This window comes from Mytilus galloprovincialis, chromosome 2 (assembly GCF_965363235.1).
Source record: "Mytilus galloprovincialis chromosome 2, xbMytGall1.hap1.1, whole genome shotgun sequence".
Classification (NCBI taxonomy): Eukaryota; Metazoa; Mollusca; class Bivalvia; order Mytilida; family Mytilidae; genus Mytilus; species Mytilus galloprovincialis.
This window is the reverse complement of record NC_134839.1, coordinates 88322066-88341781: the sequence shown is the minus strand read 5'-3', so window position 1 is coordinate 88341781 and position 19716 is coordinate 88322066. Positions and strand designations below refer to the sequence as shown.

The 19716-nt window shown below is 32.3% G+C and overlaps 1 protein-coding gene across 1 annotated transcript; it reads right to left on the bottom strand.

Moving 5' to 3' along the window:
* Positions 1-3618: 3618 nt before the first annotated feature.
* Positions 3619-18523, bottom strand: LOC143064759 (stimulated by retinoic acid gene 6 protein-like). Its single transcript, XM_076237832.1, has 8 exons — positions 18413-18523; positions 17762-17885; positions 12741-12898; positions 10498-10546; positions 8933-9050; positions 7273-7404; positions 6195-6358; positions 3619-5099 (listed from the first exon to the last, which is right to left on the bottom strand). Exons 2-8 carry the CDS (start codon positions 17838-17840, stop codon positions 4843-4845), a joined length of 957 nt encoding a protein of 318 aa, XP_076093947.1. The 5' UTR covers positions 17841-17885; positions 18413-18523; the 3' UTR covers positions 3619-4842.
* Between the last annotated feature and the right edge of the window lie 1193 nt (positions 18524-19716).

Sequence of the window (19716 nt, the reverse complement as noted above, 5' to 3'; positions counted from 1 at the left end):
AAAATGGGAGAACCATCTTAATATGACTGGTATTAACTGGAAAAAAATACACACTTCGTGTACAAAATATAGTAAAAGCACTAAGCTTTGCTGGTTCCAATATAGAACTATCCATAGAATTTTGGGAACTAATTCACTACTTTACAAGATTAAAATAAATAGAAGCAACATATGTACATTTTGTAAAGAAGGACCAGAGACCATAGAACATTTATTTTGGAGCTGTCCGATGGTTGCCAGTCTCTGGCATGCACTTAACATCTGGATTTTTGAAAGGACAAATATTGAACTGCCTTTGAATATTATGATTATTTTATTTGGTATCTACGAAAATGTTAAATTTAATTTTGTTAAAAACAAGATTATTCTACTTTCAAAATACTACATTTACAGAACAAAACTACAAGAAGTTTTGCCAAATCTAAATGCTTTAAAAAACATTTAAAGGAACACTTGAACTTAGAAAAATACATTTCATTTAAAAACCTCTCTGTAGAGGAATAAAACAAATACTGGAGTCCCTGGGCCCCTATCATAGAATAAATAATAAATGTTAAAATTTGATTGAAACACCACTTATGTATATTGCAAGAACACATAAGATTTCAATGTTATAAAATATTTATTTATTTTCAACCTTTTATTGCACCATCATATATATTCAATTGTTGTTTTATTATTTAATATTTCCTTTGTGTGAAAATGTCATTCTGTATACCTTTGTTCATACATGTTGTGCTAATCTATTTGTTACAATAAAAAAAAGATTGTAATTATTATTCAATGAGATCTAGTGAATACTTGTCGGCATAGAAACAGAAAATGCTATAAACAATAAATAACGCTGTATCTCATTTAATATATCGTAACAAATAATATTACAGTAGTATGTATATATCAATTTAAATTAATCTGAGGTTATAATTTGTTAAAACGACTTATGTTTCTTTATATGATTCGGTCAGTGGAAGTTTTTAATGTAAAAAAAAACGCAATTCTCATTTAAAAATGGTTACCAGGAATGGTCAATAAGACACAACAATACATAAAATAAATTCATAATACATACCAGGATCAAAATTTAAAGAAAAAAAACCAGCAGTTTTTTAATGTAGGACTGTTAAAAATCTTGTTAGATTTGAACTTACTTGGTGATGTCGTCCTTATGTTGATACGGTCGCTACGTTTGAAACGACTATGCATGTCTTAATATCTGACACAGATACAGATATTTTATCCGATTGGATGAAATGTCATATGAAAGTAAAACATGCACTTATAATATAAGAGACCAATAAATGCATTGGTTGTAAATGACTTGTTTAACTGTCACAATCTACCTTGCAATGTTTACGTCCTCTTGAAAAATCCATTTCAACCGTATTTCTTTACAGTTTATCCCATGCATTATCATGCATTATCATGCATTATTAGTTCATTATCACTGAACTAGTATATATTTGTTTAGGAGCCAGCCGAAGGACGCCTCCGGGTGCGGGAATTTCTCGCTACATAGAAGACCTGTTGGTGACCTTCAGCTGTTGTTTTTTTCTATGGTCGGGTTGTTTTCTCTTTGGCACATTCCCCATTTCCATTCTCAATTTTATTGGTTCTAAAATTGTAACTTCCAAATGTATTTATAAATCAGAAAGCGGAAATATATAGTTCAACTTACACACAATATTAAGCTTAAATCGTTTAACTGTAATAGTAAAGATTATTATGTTATACCTATATAAAATGGTAGTCAAACACGTTAGTTTTCGATATTTGCCTACTTATATATAGATATATTTTAAAATGATCGATAAAATACAAAACTCGTATTGTCACATACATCGCATAGTAAAAAGCTGTTAAATTTAGTTATAAATCTTCAATTGTTTTATCTGTTCTTACATTGATGATTTCGACAATAAAACAGAAATAGTCTATTCTAAATATGATATCACTCAAATTTTAAATGTTCATCTAGATAGAGAAGGAGATGGAGAAGGAGATTAAACAAAATACTGGTGACGACTTCACTCCACGACCATTATGTATTATAATAAGTATTACATTGCTTTTCATACATCATTAACACAAATAAATCGACCTATATAAATTGTGAACTTTCCATTTCTGTGAGAAATATTCCAGCATCGTCTGCATAAGGAGTATATATCTCCCAATAGATACGATATTCCCGGAGTTTTGTTTCCTATCATGATTTCCTCGATAGAGGATTGCTGCTCACTGGGAAGCTATTAAACCAAGAGTTCCAAATGGTGAAGTTGAAATCATCCCTTCGTAAATTTTACGGACGCCAGCACGAGTTGGTTGACCGTTATTGAATAACCGTTTCACATATGATATTGGCTATGTTCCTTATCTCGTACTACAAAACCCTTCCCTTTTCACGAATTTGACTTTTAACCGGATTTGTTATAAAAGAAGCTACTCGACGGGTGCCACATGTGGAACAGGATCTGCTTACCCTTCTTGATCACCTGCGATCACCCCAATTTTTAGTGGGGTTCGTGTTGCCTAGTCTTTAGTTTTCTATGTCGTTTCTTCTGTACTATAATTTTTCTGTTTGAATTTTTATTTTTAGCTCCGGCGTTGTCAGTTTATTTTCAATCTATGAGTTTGACTGTGCTTCTGGTATCTATCGTCCCTATTTTGTTCTTCCAACTAAGAAAATAAACCAACTTGGCTGCTACTTGTCAGTCAAAAGCTTAGTCTTTTGAACAAGGTGTAGTCGAAAAATAAAGATTTTATGGTACTAATTTCTATGCTTCCCTAAAACAAGGAGATATATTTGATTGTTAATATTCATATATAAAAATTGGATTGAATTTTCATTTGAAATTTTGACGTTTCATACATTATATTCCATGCAAAATATTGAAAACAATATTACAATTTTATTACTTCAATTTTGAATTCAATTCGTGCTATTCATAGACATAGCTATCAATTTGTTGAACCAGAATGATTTAACAGCTGGCGGATGTTTCGTTCACTATTTATATGCCAATAATCAACACACCAATATCGACATGAACTATTAGTAATGCAACTATTTTTTATACACATTAACTACTCGACAAATGTTGCATCCCTTCCAAAAACTTTGTTTATTCGAAAACCATCAGTTTGTTCCGAGCGCAGCCGACAAGTCTTGTGCAGGAGAAGCGCGTGACTTACTTTTTGAATAGTGAGCATGGTACCTTTGATCACTTTTGACCTCTGCATTGGGTAATGCATCTGCTGGTGGACTTTTCGTCCCGAGTGTATCAAAAGTACAGTATTAAAACATGAAATAGCTGACAGGATTTTTTTAAGGGATGTTTTCTGTAAATAGACTATAAATTTAGACAAAAATATCAATCTGTAACTATAGCGGGTAATTATTATGGCATCAGATATCACAAAAATAATAATTTTTCCTGAATGCTGAGTGTGAATTCGCATTGCTATAATACATGTGTCAGTATATCCAACATTCATGTATTGAGATATGATGTTTTATTATTAATTCTGATCAGATATTGTTTTATGTCTTATTGTTTGTAGTAATTCTATTTGTTATTTTATATTCGTTTGTTACAGTAAAGATAATAGATCACCAAGTACATTTATATGATTTAATTTAAAGCAACTAAAAGCACAGAATGTATTTGTCTTACACAGTTTAAAGAAAACCGACATAGTTTGATAATACAATGATTACACAATTACAAACGCAATTCTTTTATTGTGTTTAAATACATTAAAACCCATAATTACAAACCTAACCTCAATTTATATCCAATCTTTTGAAATTTACCAGTGACGTCACTTGTTGTGGCGTTGATATATATTGGTATAATGCACATTTCGAAATTCTTTTGATATGCTGTTTCTGTTAACTGCCCTAAATTAGTTTTAGTTATATATATATAGTTATTCGTTGTTATTCTGTGGTTAACATCTCGAAATGTACTGTTATATTACTTATTTAACGTTACCATAAGGCACAAGGTTTGGCTAACGAGTTAACGGGGTTCAGTCCACCATGGTTTTTAAAAATGTCCTGTACCAAGTCAGGAATATGGCAGTTGATATCTAATTGTTCGTTTTTATGTATGTTGCATTGTCGTTGGTTTTTGTTGCACTTCAGTTTTTCTATTGTTCTGGGGTTTTTTTTGTTATAGTTGATGTATTTCTCTCGGTTTTAGTTTATAACCAGGATTTGTTTTCTTTCAATCGATTAATGCATTTTTAACTGCGCTAAACTACTGTGCCTTTTTTTATACATACCATATTTTTTTTATCTTAACTACACTACAAATAATATGAATTTTTATTTTCATAAATGAAATCGTGATAACATAGTTCTTTTTGAAATATCTTGTTGTGTCAATTTGGTTTGTGCAATAGGTTTACATTAAACTATTATGGAATTTAAACTTTATGACCGAGGGAAACACGTCCACTGTAGATATTGATCGAACAAAAAAAAATACTTTAGATTTTTTTTAAATATATCATAGCTAGTGTCCCTTTAAACCTGGTTTTATACTTAACAAACTTCCAGATATAACTTTCACATAATAATCAAAAGCTTTAGAGCCAACAGATTATCCGATACATGTATGGACCTACTAGTATATAATATACTATATCAATACCCGGAGGTAGATATGATATAAAAAATATATATTAGTAATAAAACCACGTTTCCTTAATCAAATTATAACTGTATCTCTCAATTTTCGTACACGTTATCATCTTCTTTGTAAGTATTGCTAATAATCCTTGAAATAACGACCATTTCCAAATTACAACAATTCCACTCCTTTATGAATCATTTCATCAACACGGTCTTTCAACTACATGTCTGACCGATGGATTGTTAATTAGTGTGTATAGCTTAGCCCATTTACGGCAGATACGTCTGTATTTTTGACTGATTGTTTCGACATTCCCTTGTATATTATTGGCAGGTGCTAGTAAAACGTTAGCACAACCCTTTTCTCTGTTGCTAACTAGTAGTTCGTTACAAAATACGGACGCTACTGGATTTCTGTGATGAACTTCTACCATTAACATACCAAGATAAGTCGAATAACCTGGCAAATAGTAATGTTGATTATAAAAGTTCATTATAATACATGTAATGATCGCTAATCAATCATTTGAACACCGACTATAATAATACTATGATGCACAGTCCTACATGCCTTCTTTAAAGACATAAATATAAGATAGACTTCAATATTGAAATTGTATTTTGCAACGATTTGTCTTATTCAAAATCTTATTTTAAACATTGCAGGGGGAAATCCACTGATCATACATACTGATAAGGTGCGGTTATTTTTCAATGATTTCCATAAAAAAATCAAGTCATCTAACAAGTTCTTGTACTAAGACCAAATTTCATGTTGCTCATGTAAATACATATTTTGTTATAAATCACTGTTTTTGGTTTAGGGGTCACTTGAAGCACGCCTCCGGGTGCGGCATTTTCTCGCTGTATTGAGGACCCAGGTGTGGCCTTCTGCTGTTTTCTGCTCTTCGGAATAAGAATAAGAATCATATCAAATACATTGCTAATTTACTTTTTTTGTAAAATATGACCTCAAAGGACGTTCTAAATCAACATGAATTTCAAAAAGACTAAATGCAACTTTACGTCTAACATAATTTTAGTTTTGATATATCTTCTTACGTGTTTGATATGGTCTTCGGCTTAATCATATTGTTTGTAGAACCATGAACACACATGACACTGTGGTAGTGTGAATTTAAGTAGATTGAAAGAATGTTTAACAAGTAATATGTAATAAATTCATGGGGAATTATTCATTATTTTCGCAGCTCTTTCATTACCTTTTTCCATACCTAAACTTTCAACTGATACTGTTGGTATTTTCACTTGTTATTATTTTAGTTATTACGAGTATTGTCAAATGAATGAAGTGACCGGTTTTTGCCAGCTGAAATTGCTTTTTGTAACGTTTATCAAAGATAAAATAGTGTTGTTTTTTTTTAATTTCCGTTGGTACATACTTTGTTGTATTGTCTTGTTTAAATTTAAGTTTGTGGTTTATGTCCTTATTGCTGGCATTAAGATGAATTTTGATCTTTACGCAGTATGAGCTCATAAACATTGTCGAAGAACCCATCGAAATATGATTTCAATATTTATTAATAAAAATTACCTTTGTCATACTTTTCAAATCCCATCGGAAGCATACACCTATCTAACCTGGCAAGGGATATTAAACCAATAGCGAGACCAATCATAATCCGATTAAGACAGCCAACAACTCCAATGATGACGTGGAAGAAGAACATGAAGAAGGACAATATGTTGAACACTTTTCTAAAAAAAATGACAAAGTTATAATTTAATAGTGTCACAATGCACATCATTAAAACAGCCATATCAATTTCGTAAACATGTAAAGACAGGTTAAATTAGTTTGTAGAACAATTAAGCATTCCTGGTGTTATCTATATAAAAATTGTAAGACAAAATATTTTTACAAGATGTAATACAAGGAGTTCCAGATCTCCTAAACTTAATCAATATAACCTTTTGTATTTGTCCAAAATAGTGAAATTATGTTCGTGAAAATGAAAATATCGTATGTTTCAATTATGAACACAAAAAGTATACACGAATGGCAATGTTGCAAACTATTTTTTTTTTATATTACAATGCGCTGATTTAAAATAATAATAAATAAAATGTAAAATAAAATGTAAAAAACAAACAATCTATAAGCCAATTTACTCGGTTTATGTAAATCTTTTCCTGTGTCCACTCAAACACACGGCTTAATTATACTTCAGTATGTCGAAATTTCGTCTTATATGTAACAGTAATATATCCGTATCCTTATCCTGCATATAAGTCAAAACTGAGAGGAATCATATGGCCCCGTTTACACTTGAACGAAATTCAACCGATCTTTATTTGAATCGATTTTAAAATACCAGTTGGTAACTCATGACAATAATAAAGATAAGGACACTGTACGTTTTCTGTAATAAAAAAGATGTGTTCTCCTTAAAAATGTCTAATTTTTGTTGATATAAAAAATGTCAATCCTTGATATTGATTTGATTGATTTTTGATTTCGTCGTCATCTGTGAATCAAATGTTCGTTAACAGTCAACCTACTCGAGATGACATCCGTAAAAAAGTAGATATCCCAACGACGCCTAAACCATAAACAAAATGTGACACATTTATTTCAGTTACGAATATATTAAACAAAATCATAAACTTACATATTATCCAATGCAAGCGCTTTCTGAGTCCTTAACCCTTTAGGCATCATGACAGAAAAATCCTGTAGAAAGAATCTTCTTGATAAGAAGATTTGCAGTTTCATAAAGCCGAAATTCATTAGCATCAATGGTCTGAAAATGACAAGGATAAAAAGTATGAACAAAAGGAGAATTGAAGGTATACAACGACACTGAAACAAAACAGCACGAAACACAAAAAAAATACCAGTATTAGAGATATGTTTACTTTTTTCTGGGATAGTTAGTTCATTATAAAATTAGGTCCTAGTAACTTGAAAAGAAATTGTGTTATCCTCGGTTGGAAGAGGTTTTGGACCATACATTCCGTTTATCGATTGGAACATACAAGGTATACTAACATATTTAGCAAAAAGTAAAAACTGCAAAATCGTCACTTTGTCATAATCGTTCTCGATAACATTAAATAGTTTTATTAGGACATTCTAATTAAAAAAATATGGATCCATTTGTTTATCGTTTTCTGTTTTATAAGGTCTTTCGTTGCTTGTCAACTAAATGATTATACTTTAATCAGGTTATTTCCTATTGTATTTTATTCTAAGAATACTTTTTATAAAATTTTATCTCAAATACATATTGCCAAAGCATTAAAAAACAGGAATGTGTCCAAAGTACAGGGATGCCCCACTCGCACTATTATTTTCTATGTTCAATGGACCGTGAAATTGGGTAAAAAATAAAATTAGGCATTAAAATTAGAAAGATAATATCATAGGGAACATGTGTACTAAGTTTCAAGTTGATTGGACTTCCAACTTCATCAAAAACTACCTTGACCAAAAACTTTAACCTGAAACTCGCACTTTCATTTTCTATGTTCAGTGGACCGTGAAATTGGTGTCAAACGTTTAATTGGCTTTAAAATTAGAAAGATCATATCATAAGAAACATGTGGTCTAAGTTTCAAGTTGATTGGACCTCATCTTCATCAAAAACTACCTTGACCAAAAACTTTAACCTGAAGCGGGACAAACGGACGAACGAACAGACGGACGAACGAACGGAGGAACAGACGCACAGACCAGAAAACATAATGCCCCTCTACTATCGTAGGTGGGGCATAATTAGGAAATAGTAACGACACTGCGACGTTTAACTATGTTTTGTCTGTTTATATCAAATATAAATTTCCTATAAATAACTTGGTGTCTTTATCATTTTTCCATCGAACTTTGAATTGGATAATTTAATTTTTAAAACAAGATGTCGTATTGGTGAGTGTTATAAATGATAGTTTTTTCTTTATTGCTACAAAAATACAATTTGGACCCCAATACATCTAATCATTGTGCCTAGAGTCAGCTTGGTAAATGCTGATGCAATAAAGCGTTGAGTATATGACTAATGATGTTTCTGGGTTTGTTTTATGTTTAATATTTTGTTTCATGCTGAAGAAAACCTGCTTATTAAAAAAACTGAATGCAATAAGTTTCAAATTTCTTTTCCTCCAGTGTTTCTACTCTATAAGTCTGTAAATGGTTTTGGAAGCGATACGTTATATTCATCTAACACCCTTTTTATATGAAATACCACATGATACATCATTACTCTACAAAACATTCGACGATAAGTTTAGATTCTGTTCACATGAAACTTATAATGTATGCTTTATACTCACAGAAAAATAAGAACTGGATTAAAAAACCAAAATGGGACATTTCCCATTAGAGGCAACACTACAATATAGGCAATCGCAATGCATGCCATCCATGCTATCAGAAGAAGTAATAAGTAACCTGGAATAAATCAAAATAATAATTGAATTTGTATACGTCTTTTTGACTGGTACGTTTTTAATATCATCATCAGAAATAACGGAGAAGATTTCGTTCTATCCCTTTTTTCATGAGGAATACTGCCTAAAATTATTTGCATGATGTTTTCGTTGAATTGCATTCTTTTTATTTAGCCTTGTTATGATCCTTCCTTTCACTAAGACTCATTCCATGGGAAAACACGAACTTTTAAATCAAAATAAAATTGACATTAATAAGCTGAAAAAAAACACGAAAAATTAAAGGAAATAATCGAAGTTATGATAATTATACATACAATATTGTCAAAGATACCAGTTAGTACGGTCATAATAAAAATCAAATACAACTATCACAAGGAAACTCATAATTTTAATTGGTTTCAATATTTGGAGCACAAATTTTGTACTACAAGGATTGAGGTAAGTTTTATACCCATGACTTTCAATGCGCGCTCATTTACAAAACAATTCGAAAAGATAAGCATATACATTTTTGAACAAATAAAATTTAGCTTGTGCCGGCCAAGTCCTCTGACAACTATTGATAATAAATATTGTGGCCCGGATTTGTTTTCTCTCAATCGAGTTATTTCTTTTTAACAGCGGTATACAACAGTTCCAATTAAATATTGAACTGTCTCTACCACTAGACAAACATCAACTAGTTTAAGAAGACTTTATAGCATGAATGTCCTCATCAGTTGCATCGTCAACATATATAACCTAAACTATTTTAACATGATTACGCTTTATATTAAATAAATAATTCTATAATACTATGTTCTATACTCATTTTAATTAGAGTATGCATTACATTTTTACCGCTTCTAAAAGACAAATGCACAGTTTTTGTACCACAAAGCGGACCTATAAACTCGAGAGGCAGCTATTTTGATTTGATAAAGCACCAACTTTCATAATCATAATAATTAATTTGACAAATGTTGTAAAAATAATTGTATGAAGTTGAAAATTATATGTTCGTCACAAAATTACCTCACTATTTGTTTTGTCCTGTTGTGACGTCGTAAATGGAAGATGTTCGTTGTTATTCTGTGGTTTACATGTTGTAAGGTCTATTATATTATTTATTTGTGATTTTCTCTGTGCTGAATGTTCTTGCATTTTAATTTATTTTAATATATCCATCCATATAATCAGAAGGTTTTAGCTAGCAAATTAAACAAGGTTCAACAAACCATATTTACTTAAAATGTTTTACAAATTCAGGAATATGGCATTTTTTATCAAATAGTTTGATTCTATGCTTGTTGGCGTTTGTTTTTGTTGCATGCACTCCAGTGTTTCTGTGTCCCGTTTTTTAACCTCTAATAGTTGACGTGATTCCCTCTGTTTTAGTTTGTAATACGGATTTCTTTTCTAGCGGTAGAGGTATGTTTCTGTGGCCTTTATTTACGCTTACTTACACCATATTAGGTATACAATCTGTGCACCCGAATACCGTAAACTTGCTGCCTAAAATAAGAATAATATAATGTGAAATGCGTTTCCGAATATCGTTGTCGTTAAAAAATTTATAGCGTATACAATTATATGATTTGATTCAGTGTCACAATACTGAACAAAATGTTTGCAAATGTAGGAAAATATATGCATGGTAATCAAATAATACTTGCGTTACAATTCGAGTTATTTTAAAGGCACCTTTGCAGTGGATGAAAATCTACTACACTCTCTGCTATCTCTATAAACTGAACAGGCGTAGCAGGGTCGTATAAAACTGCGATCAATCCGAAGGCTAACAAGACATTGCTACGCTGCTACTACGCACGAACTAGCATGTCATGACGACGTGCTGTTTTTTGCCTAACCACGCAGTCCTCCTGCGCTAATACCATATCATCGATAATTTCCCAGTACGATTATACATCCGAAAAAACATGATGCGAACCCGATATTTTTTTAATATCATAAGACTATGCTTGGATACTGCTACGTGCTATACTATCGAAATACTCTGCTGCCAGCAAGAGAATCAGGTTTTGCCTCATAATTTTCACGACTACTGGTGATAAATACCAAACTCTTCGGTATCGGTTTAGAGTAGCCGACAACCCCATCTGCATTAACGTGCCTGAGCTCTGTCAACGACCACAAACAGGTTGCATTTAGGGACTCAAACTCTGGATTTTTTATAACAATTATAAAAACCTCATCTGTGTCATTTTTATGCGGGAGAAATCGGTTGTCTGGGGTCCATGTCGGACTGTCAGATACTAGTATTTCATTAGTCTGAATTGAACCAATGTCTTCAATATGTCTCTTTTTTTCTAAGAGATGATGCGTTCGTTTTGTGAACGTTTCACGTGACACTTTGTTTACAGAGGGGCTTTACAATAGAACAACGCAAGCATAACTACAAAATTTCAAGGGGTCGACGTGTCGTTAATAATGGTTTTGGAGATTTTAGTTTTGCCTTCCACTATGCAGATTGTATCTGATTAACGAGGAGATGTAATTTCCTCTTGTGTGTGTATTTGAAATCTTTCTTTAGCGAACACGGTATCTAGTTCAGTAAAATGCAATTCTTGACCGAGAAGACGATCAGTACAACCTGATTCATGGAGTATGGAGAAATCAGGCTAACATGCAGTACTGTACAGCATACAGTATTGGGACCCAACTGTGACACTACGACAGGCAAGAGACAGAGGATTATATTTCAACAGTCGTCTTGGTTCAATACAATCAAGACAGGATTTGATCAGACTGGAAGCTTTTGGCTTGTTCTCTGTATTTGAAATGATGAGATAAAATCGCAATTTAAACTGATAATTTTTCATTCTACTCAAGAATAAAGTTTGAGACAATGATAGCATCATACTGTTAGACAAATAGGCATATTTTGCAGTGTAAACATTTGAACCGTTTGTGATTTTCTTATTTATAAAATGTATTTCTATTTCTTAAAAATGTAACAACCAATTAAGACTATAACCGGATTTGTGCATATTGTCGTAGCTTCACTTCGCACTACCATGCACAAAGCCGACCAAACTAAGTTGCATATCCGGTTCTTATATACTTCGCCACGCCTTGTAAAAGAAGGGCAAAAGATACCAGAAGGACATTTAAACTCATAAATAGAAAATTGACTGACAACGCCATGGCTAAAAAAGATAAAGACAAACAGACAAACAATAGTACACAAACACACAATATAGAAAAATAAAGACTAAGCAACACTAACTCCGCAAAGAACTTGGGGTAATCGCAGCTGCTCCGGAAGGTTAGGCAAATCCTGATCAACATATGGTACTCTATGCAATGATCTGTCACGATCTGCACAAATTCTTTTTTCAAATCGTAGCGCAATCTTCATCCAGTCTGTTGGTCCCTTAACGAAGAATTAACTGTTATTATGACACAATTGAAATTATCAAAACAGATTTCATAGTTGAGTCAACAAAATACCAATGGACCTGTTCACAATGACTTTCAATAATATGTTGGCCATTAATTGATATGTCAAAATATTTGTTAACAATGACTTTCATTAATATGTTGACCATTAATTGGTATGTCAAAATGTTTATTATACATGACAGAACGTTTTTGTTTTGAATCTTTGCTCATTGTATTTGTATTTGACACATTTATTATTGACCGGTTTCCACTGCACTTATACAAAAAAGTTTCTTTTACTTACAACTAGATTATCATTTAAACTCTTTCTGAGTTTCATTGGCAAGAATGTGTAGTCTCCTCTTTGCATCTTTTCGAGATCTTTACGATAACCAATGAAGATTGCAAGGACGTAAAATACCATGAATATACTGGACAGAGAGAATGATACATAAAATCCAGCTGAAAAGATGAATGTTAAAAGTGAAACAGAATTTTTACTTCATGAGAAAACTTATGTGTACCATGAGTATATAAAAAAAATTTGGTATGATTGTCAATGAGACATCTCTCAATAAGAGACCAAATGACACGGAAATTAACAACTATAGGTCACCGTACGATCTTCAACAATGAGCCAAGCCCATACCGCATATTCAGCAATGACAAGTCCCGAAATTACAATGTTAAACAATATTCAAACGAGAAAACTAACGGCCTAATTTATGTACAAAAAATGAACGAAAAAGCAAATATTCAACACATAAACAAACGACAACCACTAATAAAACTTCAATACCAAATCTTTGTATCCTCTTCAAGCCATTTTTCCACTACTAAATTGTCTATTATACTTACCAGTACACTTGGTACAAACAAAAACCTGATAATAAATTGTTCAAGAAAGGCCTTCGAAATTAGTGGAATTAATTACTTTTGGAGTGTCAAGAACTGGTTGGAAGTACTTGATAAGTTGCAGCTTATATTGGTGATTTTAAATCTGTTCAAAGTTTTGATTTTTCTACCCTATATACCACATTGCCTCACATTCTCATTAAGAAAAAATTCACACACCTAATTAAATGAGCATTCAAAAAGTCAGAATGTGAATTTATATATGTTCAAACTCTTTTAGGTATTTTTTTAGTAGCAATAAACAAAAAACTATGTCAATTGGACATGCTTTGATACTATATCTGTCCTTGAATTTTTGCTAGATAACATTTTTGTTCGCTCCGGAGATTCCGTACATCGTCAGGCTATTGGAATTCCTATGGGGACTAACTGTGCACCACTTATTGCGGACCTGTTTTTGTATTGCTATGAGTTACAATTTATGACAATAATCAGCAAAGATTGGCCCTCAATAATGACGACTTCAGTATGTATACTAAAGAAATGTATCCTGTTGAACTTACTTCAATTAAAGCTAATACTAACAATGACCACTGCCCTTTCCTCGATCTTGATAGATATATCATTAACGGAAAGCTTAATACTAAAATTTATGATAAAAGAGATTATTTTTCATTTCCTATCGTTAATTATCCATTTTTAGGTGTTGACGTTCCCTTGTCACCATCTTACGGTGTTTATATATTTCAACTTGTACGATTCGCTCGTGCATGTAACAATGTTTTAGATTTCAACGAGAGAAATTTATGTATTATTGTAGAAAATTATTCCACCAGGATTTTCGATATCACAAACTAATCAAAACATTTACTAAATTTTCCTATCGGTATAAGGACATCATTCATAAATATAGCTCAACATGCAGACTTCTTATACGTTCAGGTACATGTATTTCACATCCATTTTTTATGGAATTATTCTTCATAAAGCACAAAAATATCTGTGTTCACCTCAGAAGCAAACAAAACCTGTAAACAGACTTATTAAGCAGGGATATAGTTACGATACTGTTGTCAGGTCATTAAAGATTGCATATTTTGGCGTTAATATTGATTCACTTATAGGGTCTTTGCATCGGAACTAAACACATGTATTTAAAATCCAGTTGTTGGAATAACACGGGTTGTGTTCTTTTCATATATGTTATGATGGTATAATACTAAACCCCTAACGGGAAGGATTGTTCCTGATATACATATGATGAGGACACATCTTTTAATCAGTTTAATTGAAGTGTAGATCTGGCATGTCAGTTAACTGCTAATAGTCTGTTGTTATTTATGTATTATTGTCATTTTGTTATTTTTCTTTTGTTACATCTTCTGACATCAGACTCGGACTTCTCTTGAACTGAATTTTAATGTGCGTATTGTTATGCGTTTACTTTCCTTCATTAGCTAGAGGTATAGGGGAAGGATTAAGATCTCATAAACATGTTTACCCCAGCCGCAGTTTTGTGCCTGTCCGAAGTTAGGAGCCTGTGGCCTTTGTTATTCTTGCTTTATTTTTGATTTTAGTTTCTTGTGTACAATTTGGAGTTTAGTATGGCGTTCATTATCACTGTACTAGTATATATATTTGTTTAGGGGACAACTGAAGGACGCCACTGGTTGTTGGAATTTCTTTCTGCATTGAAGACCTGTTGGTAACCTTCTGCTGTTGTCTGTTCTATGGTTGGGTTGTTGTCTCTTTGACACATTCCCTATTTCCATTCTCAATTTTATTTTAAGAATTTAGTACAGGTTTTAAGTAATTAGTGGTAACGAAATCCCTGGCTTAATTATTTACCAGTAATACATAGATTATATTCATCAAAATAAAAAATATCCCACAGACAAGACCATAGAGAACGAGTTGTGAAATATAAATACCGTAAGATGGTGTCAAAGGAACATCACCTCCGGGTGCGAGAATTTCTCGCTACATTGAAGACCTGTTGGTGACCCTCTGCTGTTGTTTTTTATTTGGTCGGGTCGTTGTCTCTTTGACACATTCCCCATTTCCATTCTCAATTTTATCACCATGCGATTAAAAAAAGAGGGACGAAAGATACCAAAGGGACAGTCAAACTCATAAATCCAAAACAAACTGACAATGCCATGGCTAAAAATAAAAAAGACAAACAGAAAAACAACAGTACACATGAAACAACATAGAAAACTAAAGAATAAACAACACGAACCCCACCAAAAACTAGGGGTGATCTCAGGTGCTCCGGAAGGGTAAGCAGATCCTGCTCAACATGTGGCACCCGTCGTGTTGCTTGTGTGATTACAAATCCGGTAAATAGTCTAATTCGGATGAGAAGTAGTCTAACTTGGATGAGAAACATCGAAAAGAAGATAAATGCGTAGTGACAACGATTTTACACGATTTCTAAGATTGTTTGAGAACAATGGCTATATTTTATTTGGCAATATGCAAAAAATACTGGCAGACTTCGAACCGCTAAACATGTAGCTAAACTTTGGTCTACTTCCCCGACTAGCGGAAACTGCAACTTGTGTGGACACTTTGTTAAAGATACACTTTACCATCAAATTAGAATGTACACAGAACTTCAAACACAAAGACACTTGCTATATAAAAGATTATCAGAAATGACTAGTGACAACTTCTAATACACACTGCTTTCAAAATCAGACGAGTACGTGTCCTGTTTTCTGCTTGGCAATCATGAAGCTTTCTTGAACTTTTTCAGAGCATTGTTTAGACGTCCTTTACGAAGGATTGTCCTATCTTAAATACTGTAGACTGGAAATACTTTTGAATCCAAAAAATTAAGTGTCATTAATTCTATTATTTAATTTCAAAACTTTGTAATTGTACATAATTTTTTGCCTTTTGTCAATCTCCTTTAGGAGGATATAAAGTATGATGATGTCGTAAATTTAAGGTGGAGTTTCCCGTTTTAAACCGGAATATCTAAATCTAGGAATGGACAGTTATTACCGTTTTTAAATTTAATTGATTTAAAGTCAGTTCCTTTGGGTAATTTTCGGCAGTATAATTGAGAAAATTCTTGATTATTTATTGAAATAATTCATCCAGATAACTGTAAGTGTTGTAGAATTTATGAATTTTAAATACAATTTAGACGGGTCTTTACTGAGTTTGGTCATAAAAATTAAATAGGAAAACTTTTGTTTGATAAGATTGTGTAGAAGTGTAGTGTAAAGAGTAGAAAAATCAAAGCAGCCAACCGAATCAAAAGGACCATCAAAAGCACGACTTTTTTATAAAACATCCAAAGAATTTGTTCACTCCAAAAATAGATAATTCTAGTTTTTTCATATGTTTTATTGTAATAGTTTATGATAAGTTCTTTGAAAGTAGTTACGGAACTTGTTAAAAGCACTGAAAGATCAGTTGTAGAACACTTATTGAAGGCCGCGAGTGTTTATTTCATGATGTCTGGTTGGTGCAATTATTGTATGAAAGATTAAAAAAAATCAATCTTTGAGCAATGAGTGACTATTATATTTCATGAAAAAATAATGATTTATCAAATAACTATACTTCAAATGGTGCTAAGACATAACTCATCAATAAAGCAGTTTTTAAATTTTTTAAATATTTTTTATATAAACATTTTGAAATGATTTTTTTTTGCATTTAGTGCCAACCTATTTTGAAATCATCATTTATTGAATGCTACAGGCCAACTATAACTGTTGTACAGAAATATTTGAAAAACCATACACGCTGTTTTTCTACATAAGACTCGTCAGTGACGTTTAGATATTTAGATACGAGGCAGGCTGTATCCATCAAGATATTTTGAGTCAGGATGTAATTTAGAAATATATTTGTAATCTTTCTGTGTACGTCTTTGCCTCTCCTGCACAAAAAAAGAGAGTCACCACTTCGCTATATTAAACTGTCGGACGGAGAAATCAAGGGATTATCATATTTATATATCCAGATCTGTACCGATTATCAGGTTGTCTGCATGTTGATATCGTAAAATATCAGCTGCGAGACATAATATGAAGTTTTTTGTCGAGTAAGCGCAGCGAACGAGATCAAAAAACCTTCATATTATGTCGAGCAGCTGATATTTTACAATATTAATATGCCGATAACCTGATAATCGATTTATCGGGCTGTATTTGCGTCTTTTGGAAGTATTGTCTTAGTTTCACCAGCAACCGGAAGTTGACTTGATAAGTTCGGGTCAAACTTATCAACGTCGGTTCAAACATTATGACGTCGCTGATATGTCCGGGTCAAAGTTATTAAGGCCAGGTCAACGTATTTGACGTCACAAAGCCGTGTTATGGAGTTTTATTAAGAGCTGAGCAGATTGATATAGACAGTTGGACGACCGATAAATACAGTTACTTGGACCTTATCATTTTTATTTATTCTTGAAAAAAACTAAAAATGTAGAAATATAAATATAAATACCATCTAGAACAGTTAATAACGTTTTACTGTGTTGTATTAACGGGATATCAGATGTTCCGTTTATGGATAACAATTGCATTGCCTGTCTTATTTGTACATAAACAGTTATCAGTTCAACACCGAGCTGAAAAAGAAGACTGAATTAAATATTAACAAATTAGTAAACTTTGTTTTATTTAATCGTACACAATGTGTATATTACTTTTCAGTTAGTCAGAAATCGTAAATTTGGGCAGAATATTCAAATACGCCTCTCATTCGGATTAGATTCTATGAATAGTAGTAGGGTCATTAAAATCGTTTTTAAGTCGTAAGACCTTTATTATTATTGGAGTTAAAAATTAAATTGGATTGGTCAAATGAAATACAATGTATAAAATTGAGTGCATGAATATATAGTATCAAAAGTACCAGTTAAATTGGGGACACATAACAATATCTAGCAGTCATTGTATTTTCTGTATATATTCCAACCGGTTCACCGTCCATTATTAATATTCCTTGTGTAGTTCCGTCATTACTTGTCTCTTTGTGATTGTTTGTTAATGTATTTCTATGATAATTCGGGTGGTTTATTGTGTGTATATAACAATCTACATAAAAGTGAAACCCTTGCCTCTCATATTCGAAAACGAAATAAAATATATTTACCTGAAATAAAGTAATTGATGCTACAACTAATGTTGCAATTACTCTTGGAGATGCATGTAAGGGGGACTTCACACCAAGTTTGTTCTTGATACCTTTACTATGAACCAAGAAGGTCCTGAAAAATATGTCTATGAGTCATATTTCACTGTATCAAAACCATCTACTTCAGAAACGTATTAGATAGAAATAATATCCGTCAGCACCACAAAACAACAACCCAAAATGCACTGCGATAATGTTGACATGGCCAAGCCATCAAAACATAGATTTACTACCTAGGAAAACAAACAGTATATTCAACTAGATTTGTAACTAGCAATAACAGATGGCACCCTTGTTCCCCTCATTGCCAGGATAATGGAAGCCATTTGAAAGTTCCAATGCCAAACAGCTTATCTATACATGCCAAATAACATATTTCGAAAGTCTCATCAAGTTTGTAGCATTTTGAAATTTTCATATTTTTGCTATTTCCATGTTAACGGTGTTCATTTCAAAATTCTAAAAGCAGACATATCTTTAGTATTCGGTCTTGTTCATTTATAGGATGTGATGTTGGGTAAATAAATAATGTTCAATAAGGGTTTGATCGAGATTTTAATTTTCATTAAGAATGGTGTAACTGTGTTAGCGAAACAGAGCATCGCATCTATTCTTGTTCAGTAGAATTTAGTTATGGCAGGTCTTTTTTCAAATTTTGCAGATGGAAACGTTTTGGTATCTCGACAATGGTTACAGCTTATACAACACAAGTTTTTGAACTAATAAGGTAAATTGAGTATTGATTAATTGGTTGTGGTTTGTTAAATTCCATTCGCAAATAGTTCCTGTGTAAAAAAGCATAAGTCTAGTAATGATCAGTAATACGAATTGACCTCATAAAATTTTAATTCTACTGATTAACTATGATAAATTGGTAGAGATACAAATTAACCTTTGCCTCCTACGCACCCCTAAGAGCTTTTTAACATCCAGATATCGTGACACCATTTCTACACGAGGCATCGTCTTAAACGCCCTAGCTCATTCAGACCGGATGTGGATATGAAATTCACGCTCAGCCAAACGGACATTTAACTTTAATAAGCTTTTACTGCCAATGTGGCATACTACCATATCCCAGTATCCCTTATGGTCGATTAGGTTTTGCCTTTCTTAAATGTTTTTATCTGAAAATAAGAGAAATGGTTCACCATATTCTGATCTATCTATATTTTTTACCCACAAATTCTAGTATAAAAAAAATAGAATTTGAGTTTTCTTTTGCATTTGTAAATTTAGAAATTAACAATAGATTTTCAAAA

Excerpts from the sequence above, each read along its gene's own strand:
- LOC143064759 (XM_076237832.1), bottom strand. The coding sequence starts at position 17,840 with ATGCAATTGTTATCCATAAACGGAACATCTGATATCCCGTTAATACAA. Across the intron at positions 12,899-17,761 it reads GTTATTAACTGTTCTAGATG|CTGGATTTTATGTATCATTC; the intron begins GTATTTATATTT and ends TCATCTTTTCAG. Across the intron at positions 10,547-12,740 it reads GTTTAAATGATAATCTAGTT|GCAGCAAGTTTACGGTATTC; the intron begins GTAAGTAAAAGA and ends TTCTTATTTTAG.